At 41.7% G+C, this 10,557-nt stretch overlaps 1 protein-coding gene across 1 annotated transcript; it reads right to left on the bottom strand.

Annotated features, from left to right (window-relative positions):
• Nucleotides 1-3,063: 3,063 nt before the first annotated feature.
• Nucleotides 3,064-3,657, bottom strand: LOC121776797. Its single transcript, XM_042173961.1, has one exon. The coding sequence runs from the start codon at nt 3,655-3,657 to the stop codon at nt 3,064-3,066; it is 594 nt and encodes a 197-aa protein (XP_042029895.1).
• Between the last annotated feature and the right edge of the window lie 6,900 nt (nt 3,658-10,557).

The raw sequence follows: 10,557 nt of genomic DNA, 5'->3' as shown, positions 1-10,557 counted from the left end.
GTCACTGGGACTCCATGCAGTCGCACTATTTCCTTTATATACACTTGAGCTAGCTTGTTTGATCCATAGGTTAGGGGAATCGGTATGAAGTGTGCACTCTTGGTGAGTCGGTCTATAATCATCCATATGGCAGTATTCCCTCTTTGCGTCTTTGGCAATGCTGTCACAACGTCCATGGCAATGTGCTCCCATTTCCACTCGGGGATTTCTAGTGGTTGCAACTTCTCGTACGGTCGTTGATGTAGAGCCTTCACCTTTTGGCAGGCTAAGCAGCGCTCCACAAATGCCGCTATATCCCTCTTCATACCGTTCCACCAAAAGGACTTCTTCAAGTCTTGGTACATTTTCGTACTTCCTGGGTGGGCGGTGTAAGGAGTCTCATGTGCCTCGCTCATCACTTCATTTTTGAGCTCCTCGTTGTCCGGCAGGCATAGTCTTCCTTTGAAGGTAAGAGCGTTGTCACCTTCTTAACTAAAGTTTCCAGATTCATCGGTTCGCACCTCTACACGTGTTTCCTCTAGTTTCGCATCCATCCGTTGTACTTCAACAATTCTCGACCTTAGATCAGGTTCAACAACTAAAGTGGCGATTCGCGCTTCCACAGTTTCAGGTGCTCTCACTACCTCCAAATGCATCCTACTAAACTCGTGGACCAGGTTTTCCTCGTTGGTGAGAAATGTGGCCAGTTGGGAATGACCCTTCCGGCTCAAGGCATCTGCCACTACATTTGCCTTGTCGGGGTGGTAATTGATGCCACAATCGTAGTCCTTCACCAATTCGAGCCACCTTCGTTGTCGCATGTTTAAATCCTTTTGCTCGAAGAAATATTCTAGGCTTTTTTGGTCCGTAAAGATCTCACATCGAACTCCGTAGAGATGATGTCTCCAAATCTTTAAGGCGCGTACCACTGTTGCTAACTCCAAGTCGTGGGTTGGATAGTTCAACTCATGTTGCCTCAATTGTCGGAATGCGTAAGCAATCACTTTGTTGTTTTGCATCAACACACATCCAAGTCCCACCTTCAAAGCATCCTTGTATACCACGTAATTCACTCCAGGTTCTGGCACAACTAAGATCGGTGCACTAGTTAGCTTTTCCTTCAAGAGTTGAAAACTTGCCTCGCACTCGGGAGTCACCTCCTTCTTGAGTTTTTGTGTCATGGGTCTCGATATCTTGGAGAACCCTTCTATAAACCTTTGATAGTATCCCGCCAAACCTAGGAAACTCCGAATCTCATTTGGTGTTGAAGGTGCTTTCCACTGTTGCACCGCCTCAACCTTAGCGGGATCTACTCGGATTCCTTCTGCCGACACGATGTGACCAAGGAAATTTACTTCCTTAAGCCAAAAGTCGCACTTGCTGAATTTGGCGTACAACTTTTCGCTCCTCAAGGTCTCCAAGGTGATTCGCAGATGTTCCTCGTGCTCTTTCTCATTCTTCGAGTAAACAAGTACGTCATCTATGAACACCAAAACGAACTTATCCAAGTACGGATGAAATACTTGATTCATCAAGTCCATGAATACCGCAGGTACATTCGTCAATCCAAACGGCATCACGACGAACTCATAGTGGCCATACTCGTACGAAAGGCCGTCTTTGGTATATTATCTCTTCGGACTCTCAACTGATGGTATCCGGACCTTAAGTCCATCTTAGAGAACACACCGGCTCCTCGAAGTTGATCGAATAGGTCATCTATCCTTGGCAATGGATATTTGTTCTTGAGAGTCATCTTGTTCAGCTCCCTATAATCGATACACATTCTCATCGATCCATACTTCTTTTTCACAAAAAGCACAGGCGCGCCCCACGGTGAAACACTGGGTCTAATAAAACCCAGGTCCATAAGCTCTTGGAGCTGTATCTTGAGTTCCTCTAACTCTTTAGGCGCGATTCGGTATGGTGCCTTGGACACAAGCGCCGACCCTGGCGCTAGGTCGATTGTAAACTCCAATTGTTGATCTGGCGGTGGTCCAGGTAAAGCTTTGGGAAAAACATCCGGAAATTCCCGTACGACGGCTACGTCTTCCATTTTCCTTTCTCCTTTCTCCTCTCCTTGTAGATAGACAAGATAAGCAGGATGTCCTTTCCTCACCATCGTACTAGCTTGAAGCGCGAAGATGATAGAGGTTCGCCGGTTCATCGAGATTCCATGGTATATGGTGGGTTCCTTGCCTGGGGCTTGTAGAGATATTTGTCTCTCCTTACAACGAATCATTGCAACATTCAAGGTCAACCAATCCATTCCTAAAATTACGTCAAAGTCTCCGATCGCCATAACTTGCAGATCATGAGTGACTGTCTTAAGGCCTCCCATAACAATTTCTACGTTCGGGCATGTTCGTGAGATTTCTATTGTCCCACCCACTAGTGAAGACACTACCATCTTATGTTCAGATTTGTTAACAGGCAAGCTCAATGTATCCACACACAAGTCAGATATGAATGAATGCGATGCGCCCGTATCAAACAACACAACGATATGAGTGTCGAGGATTTTGCCCATACCTGCCAGGTTTCCGTTTTCTTGATTCCCTTGTTCGATCTTGGGTTGTTTACCACTCAAGGCATATGCTCTAGCCTGAGAAGGAAGTCTCGGGCGATAAGGTTGCTGTTGTCGCGGAGGTTGATCGCGATTTCCCCTTGATTCTATTTGTGGTGCCCTTGGTTGCATGCGGGGTCCTTGAGTGTTCTGTCTCATCTGCAGTGCCACATTCTTGCTCGGACACTCCCTGGAGAAGTGGTCGTTTCCCCCACAGTTAAAGTACTTAGTGGTGTACTGAATTCTACACTCTCCAAAGTGGTACTTAGAGCACACGTTGCATTGGGGTGGCTTGGGTCGGAAGTCCCCTCTCAGGTTAGATGAGTTTTGCCCTCCCCTATATTACGGCTGGTTCTGGGTGTGCTGATACCTTTTGTTGTCATATGGGGTTCTGTTCCCTCCCACTTCCTCTTCTCTCGGGAGTGGTGTGGTGGAGGTGGTGCCAAAGCGGTGTTATCCTTCACCCTCTCCTGGGGCATAGCTGCCTCAATGTCTAGTGCAAGGGCCAAAGCTTCCTCTTAGGGTAGCTTCCTACGACTAGCCAACGACATCCTTATCTCAGGCCTTAGTCCTCCACGGAACTTTTCGGCCAGCTTTTCGTCGGTATCAGCCTGATCAGGTACGTATCGAGTCATGCTGCTGAGCGCACGATCGTACTCGGTCACAGTCATGCGTCCTTGGGTCAAATTGTAGAATTCGGACGCCTTCGCCTTCCGATAGCTTTTGGGTACATACTTATTGTATATCTCTGTCTTGAAACCCTCCCAAGTCATCCCCGCTGCTTGCTCTCGGGGCATTGTCTTCATCCGGGTATCCCACCAGAAGTCGGCAGCCTCGGTTAGTTTATAGGTCACACAAGTTAACCGTTCTCTATCGTTGCACCCCAGGATTGCGAAAATGCGTTCCAATGAGTGTATCCATGATTCGGCCTTGGCCGGGTCTCCCATTCCATCAAAGACGGGAGGTTTCTGACCAAAGAACAACTTCACGATCTCACGGTCGACCGGAGGTGGAGGAGGTGGTGGCGGAGGGATGGGTTGTGTCACACTTCCTTCTACCGTCTGAGGGGTAGGTTCTGGGTTCTCACGCCTTATGTTACGTCTTGGCGGCATTCTAATTCATTATCACAAAAATTATTATTGCATGAAATCCCAAGAATGGTTATGTGGTATGGTTGAAAAGTGGGGATCAAAGGACAATTGCATCATAGAATAATAAGGAGCTTTTGCAAAACAGGGCATGAAAAAAATAACAATTGTACAAAGTGATAACAAGAGAGTAATTGCAGAGTAGCATAGCAAGAGGCAATTGTGTCACAAGATGGCAAAAGAGGGATTGCTCAGCAGAATAATAGAAGGTAATCGTTCAATAGTGCAATAGGAGACAATTTGTACAATATAATGGCAAATCACAAGTATTCAATAGAACGGAAAAGACAACGATAGTATGGCAGGATAGGATTGTGCAATAGGATATCAAAAGACAATTTGCATAATGGAATAGTTAGGATGATTTCAACTTATGGCAGGAAGCAATTGTACAATCGAGTAGTAAATGTAGTATGTCAAAGGTAATTGTGCAATTGGGAAAAGGACAATTACAATATAGTATAGCAAAAGGTAGTTGTGCCATAAGTTAGCAAAAGGAAATCGCACAATTAGATAATAAGGAATGGTACCAAAACATTGCACAATAGGATAGCAAAGACAAAATTTCCATAGAATTATCAAATGTTGCCCCTAAGAGGTCTTAGTTCCATCATAAAGAAAACAAAAGGGAAAAACATCGTGGAAAAAGAAATGCCAAAGTCAAGCAAAACGGTAAGGTATCAAAACGTGGGACATCGTAATAAGGTATTCTAGAACCATTATGTCTAATCCTTTCCACCCTCATCCTCTTTCCCCTCGGTTTCTCCAACACCTTCTTCATTTGGGTCCTCCTCCTCGTCGTCTGGATCCTCCTCCTTACTTTCCTCCTCGGCACCTACGGGTGGAGGGGTCATCCTGAGCATCCCATCGACCTCTCTGTCTATTCTTAGAGAGGCTGAGATATGCATCCCGAGTCTCATTCTCTTAGGAACACGGGAGACATGTGGCTCCTTGTCGCAGCGATTCTTCCGCATGCGGGCTTGAATCGGCGGATAGATATGTGGAGGTGGGTCACGTGGCGATCCGTCAAATGCAGCTGTCATGGCCGGAAGTAGCACCTTTATAAGGCCGACCAAATCCCCCCGCGCGGTATATTTGGGCGGGCTATTCAATATGAAAGACTCGGACGCTTGGGCGGTCCACTCGCTCCAAGGAGATGGTAGAGTGCGGATAAGCTTTTGGATCCCCTCGTGATGGGTGGCTCCTCCATACGCGTCGGCGTTCATCCATTTATCATAAAAACCGGTGACGTAGGACATAAGGAAGAGCTTCCCATCCCACTCGTAGTCTTGGTAGGGCTAAACTGGGTGGTCCCTATTGCTGGAGTAGCGATTACGCATCGGGGCATAATACTGATGGACTATCTAAAAGAAAAAAAAAACTCAGCATCATTCCAAGGATAGAAGGAAACAATGGGGTTTAAGTTTCAAAGTGAGATGCTGAGAACATAATGCGTATGAAGATGGCTATATATCAAAAGATTTAGGTATGTAAGTAGCATCATGTCAAGAATTTATATCCCAAGGTTATTTGTTCGCGTGATTTCGCCTTTCGTCGAGTTGTAGTATGCCGACTTCCCCATAGGCTGCTCGCCTTGCACTAAGCATTTCGCATCTCTACGTTCATTATTATCATAAGGTTTACATTCATTGCACACTTTACAACTAGGTACAGTAGCATGCTTAATTTACTATCATAGATATTGCTTCTGCTGCAATCGCATAATCATCATCATATAATTTCATCCAACTCATATAGATTTAACACATATTCGAGTAAAATATACAAGTTCATTTTCATAACATCATTCCTCATCTTTGGCATAGACGCAAATGACAATTTCATACCCATGTATATTCATCATTTCATATTCCAGGCCAAAACTTCCAAAATGTTATATTAACTTCGATTTTCATAGAAGTACTTTCATTCACACAAGAGTAATATTCCCATCGAAATTTCCAACAATTCACAGTGCATATCAAAATCCATCAGAACACTTGTTACCTCATTCTTCGTGGTTGGGCAGGGACGAGTTGTGGTGTTGAGCTTTCGACGTTTTTTTTTCATTTAGCCAATTAATACAAGGATAGATTTTGACTCAAAAAGACTCTTGGGTCCAGAGCGGAAAGAAACTGAGGCTCTGATACCAAACTGTCACGACCGCCCTTTAGGGTTAGTAAAAGCGGGCGATCGTGATTAAGGAACTTAATGAACAGACGTAGAAAACTAGGGTTTCAGTGACGGTTTGACCAATAATTTAAGCTAAATAAATAAACGACCAAGGGTATTTATGTTTAATAAAGGAAAAGACTTGAAGGTTTGACATTATTCAAAAGATAACGAGTTTTCAACATCCAATTAAACAGTTTAAAAGTTTAACGCAAGTAAGTGAAGAAAACATCACAGCGGAAGCATCCAAGAGAAGAGTGAAGTCATGTGTGAGGACACAACGACACTCGGAGTTTCAAAACAACCATAGTAACTTATTTATTTCTGCTCAACACCACCAACCCCTAGTCGCCGCTCAACCTGCACATAGGGAAAACACATGCAGGGCTGAGTACTATGAAAATACTCAGTGGCTCATGCCGGAAACATTTTTAAATAAGAGTATATGTTATCATGCCATATGTAAGTAACCGTCGAGGTTTTAACTTTTAGAAAGGCCCGAGGCACCAAAATATTTTCCATTGTTCAAAATCTCGACTGCGCAGTCATTTTCCCATAGACGTCAACCATATCTGCTCATACATGACAAGGAATGCGGCCGCAAACCAGGTCACTAGACCGGCCAGTCAGTACGCTAGCACACGGTCTACCGTAGGTGTACACTAGTCCAAGTAGAGTTTGCGGCTCTACAAGGATCCGAATTCGATTTATATAAAAATGGCAAAATCCATTTCAGATAGGCACGTAAAAATCAAAGCACGCATGATCAACATAATTTCATTTCCAATAATAAAATATTTAGGACGATGTCCTTATTTAAAAGAGAGCCCACCTCTACCGTTTAGATTTCAAGTACTGTTTTCCCTTTGTTATCACGCTTCGCGCACGAATTATCACCTTTAGATAGTATGTATTACCAATCAGTCACAAACATTGACTCATAATTATGCATGTCCCCACGTTTTTCCCTTTTCAACATCGACAAAAGGAAACACACTATAGCATACATCCTTGAATAACACATCACTTCATCATAGAGTGGCTCTTTAACACATATATAAATCATGTATATCATTTCACATAACAACATAGTTATTTTTTCATAAAGACAGAATCTGGCAGCACTGCGATATCATTTTGTAAAAATCATTAAATATTCACCCGACTTCTGTTGAGGTTAAAATTTTTCCACAAAGCAATAGACTCATCAAATAACTTCCAGTAAAAGATTCACTTCAAAATAACCTTTTTAGGTCGGTACAATCGAAAACGTAACATACTGGTCGAGAAAATATTTTTGGGTAGAACTGCGCAGTTAACTTCAAAAATTTACCAAAAATTCATCATTTGTCCAAATGGGTTGGAATTCACTCACAACACAAAAGACACCATGAGGTTTACTCAGAAAAAGGAATCGAACAAAAAGGAGTTCATTTGGTCGGTCAAATATGCGTCGGAGTCTACTAAACGAACTCATAGGTTTTTTTTTTCATGTTTCAAAATTAGAATTAGGGTTTTATCCCCATTCATTCAAACACAACCTTTTCATGCTACTAACACACAAACATGCTTTAAAGAGTCCTCCCACTCATATTTCCATATAATCACACATCATTCACCAATGATTTATTTAGACTTCACGCAATTGTATTCAAAACGCATACACACATACAAACACAAATTTCCCACCGATTAGATTCTTAGATTTGAAATCCCTACACTCACTATATGCATGAGAGAGTCAAAAGAATGCTTGAATGAAGAGGATGAAGAATAGAGGTTTGATTGTACCTTTCTTGATTAAAACGATCGGTAGAACAAATATAAATCTCGATTCTTCAACAACTCTTGGCAATGGAAGAGTGGAGTAGAAGAACAAGTGGAGAGGATTGGAGAGGGGAGGGGCGTATGTGAGGGGGAGAGAGAGGCGTGAGATTTGGGGTTAGGGTTCTCCTTCCCCTCTTATTTATAGGATTAGAATAGGCTCTCAATTAATTAGGAAGATTTGGAGAATTAATTGCAGGAATATTTGAAGGAGATTTGGGGAGATTTGAGGGAGGGAAATCAACGTGAATTTGGGGAGAAATAAGGAGAGATTTTTAAAAATCATAGTTAATTAATTAGCCTATCATTTTATTTGGTACTTCATGGAGTAGAATAAAACAATACCGAGCAGAAAAATAATAAAATCCTTCCAAATTAATATGAAGTAGGCGTGTGATTTTTTGGTTCCTCCCACAAGAAAAATTTCCAAATCTTTAATAGAATAAAGTAATGCAAGACTTGCTAGGATATTCCAATTCATTCATGGAAAGAAATAAGTAAGGAATCAATTATAGAATAATTAATTTCTCCTCTCCCAAAATTAGGAGATTTCGAAAATCTCCATGAACAAGTCATAGGGGTTGAAATTTCCATGGAGGAAATAAAGAATAATTGGCTTTGGATTTAATTTGGATAATTATCCCTAGCAAATAATTAAATCCTAGAAAATAGAATTCCTCTCCATCAATTAACAGTGGTCGAAAATCTCTCAACGAAAGGGCAAGGTAATTATTGATGATCCTATTTAAATCTCACTCCCCAAAAAAATATAATTTACTGCAATATATATTTGATTCCGCATCAATTAATTGTGGCAATCAAAGAAATAAGAACAATCGTCTTAGGGTTCGAAAATTAGGGTTCGAAAATTGGAGCGTTACACCTTTTCTTCATCTCTGCTTAGCACTTACAAGCTTGTTATAAAGCTCCAGAATTGAAATTATTTTGTCGCTAAACAAAATTTCATCTCTGACTTCATCAAAGCTATCTGGAAGCCCATCAAGGATCATTATCTGCCGAGTTTCTGGGTTAATTTGCCCCCCTCCCCCCCCCCCCCCCCCCCCCCCCCCCCCCCCCCCCCCGACAAGAGAAGTTCATCAAAATATTTTGGAATTAACCTAGAGCTATAAAATCACCTAAACTAAACCCTAGCCTCATTTTCTCCCCCAACCCTAGCCGCCCACTCTCTCTCCCTCCCTCTCTCTCACGCCTCTCCTCTCCCTCACTCTCATCCTCTCCAAAGACTTCTTCCACCATTGTTTCTTGCACCAATTGGAGTGGATTTTCAAGAGTTCCCGTTGAATCGTGCCAACGCTTGTTTCTACCGTTCTTTTTCTTGATTCAAGAAGGTATAACTAAGATTTTCTTCTCATCTCCTTCATTGAAACCTTATTCTTGATCCCTTCATACATATAGTGAGTGTAGGAATCATAGATCGCAAATTTAATCAGTGGGAATTTGTGTTTGCATGAGAACTTTGATGAATATGCGATTGTGAGTGAGTTTATGTGAAGTTTGATTTGAATCTTTGGTGAACGATGTGAGTTTATGTGTAAACATGATTATGATAAACTTTTAAGCATGATTGTGTGTTATAAGCATGAAAAAAAAATTGGTGTTTGGATGATTGAGGAATAAACCCTATTTTCGAAATTCTTAAGCCTGAAATCTGTGATGTCGGGCAGTGGATTCCGACGTACTTTTGACCAACCAAACAATCAAATTTTGACACGAAATTTTAACTGAGTACAATTCAAGGTGTTTTCTGTATTGTGTGTGAATTTCAGCCCTTGTTGATGAAAGATGTATTTGTAATGAAATTTTGAAGTCGATTGCGCAATTCTGCCAGAAACTTGTCTTCTCTCCCAAAAGGTTTCGTTTTCTATTTGACCGACCAAATGACATCCTTTTGATGTAAATTTTGAACTAGACGAAATTTGATGTGTCTTCTGAGTTTTGTGAAAATTTCAGCCTCATTGGACATCGGATGAACTTTTGGTGAATTTTTCAAATGAACTGCGCAGTGCTGCCAATATTTTATGTTCCAACCAGAGAGTTGCATTAATGTTTTGACTGACCAAATGACATGATTTGAGTGAAAAATTTTAATTGGATGAACTTGAAGGTGTCTACTGTGTTATGACCAAATTTTAGCTTCATATGAGGTCGGATGGATTTTTGGGTGATTTTACAAACCAACTGTGCAGTTCTGCCAGATTTGTTGTTATGTGGAAATATCACTTGTTGCCAAGTTTTAATGATTTATATGATGCATATATGATTTGGGAAGGTATCCTATGACGTGATTATGTGCGACACGTTGAGAAATATTATGGCATGTTTTTCTTATGTTGATGAATGTTGGGATGGGTAAATTTAAGAGAATGATAAGAGGAACGATAGGACATGCATGATAATGTGAATTGATGGAAGGCTGATTTGTATTGTGGTTTGGCAAGGGTGATTGTGGATACGTGAGCTCGAGGAACAAGAGTTTCCATAAGTTGGTTTTTGTGTTGTTTAAACGATCGAGGTGGGCTTTCTTTTCAAACCTTTTTTATTTTCCGAAAATACGATGTGGTGTTATAAGGGTGGTTTAACTTGTTATGTCATGCCTTGTTATTTTGTTTGTGAGATTGTTGTCTGATGCCTAGTTCGTCTGAGCTTGCTCCGTTAGGCTATATGGTTGTGTTGTGAAACGAATTCAGGTCTGAGTAGGGTCGTAAACCCTATCAGGCTGTGTACACTGGTGGGATCGTGAGCCGTCCTTGCTAGTCGGCCGGTCTCGTGGGCGAATAGTGTGGCCACACTTTCGTCGCACTGTGATATGATGATTGTGATTGATGGATTGATGTGAAAAGTGGGGAG

This window comes from Salvia splendens, chromosome 18, assembly GCF_004379255.2.
Source record: "Salvia splendens isolate huo1 chromosome 18, SspV2, whole genome shotgun sequence".
NCBI classification, from domain to species: Eukaryota; Viridiplantae; Streptophyta; class Magnoliopsida; order Lamiales; family Lamiaceae; genus Salvia; species Salvia splendens.
This window is presented reverse-complemented; position numbering and strand designations above follow the sequence as displayed.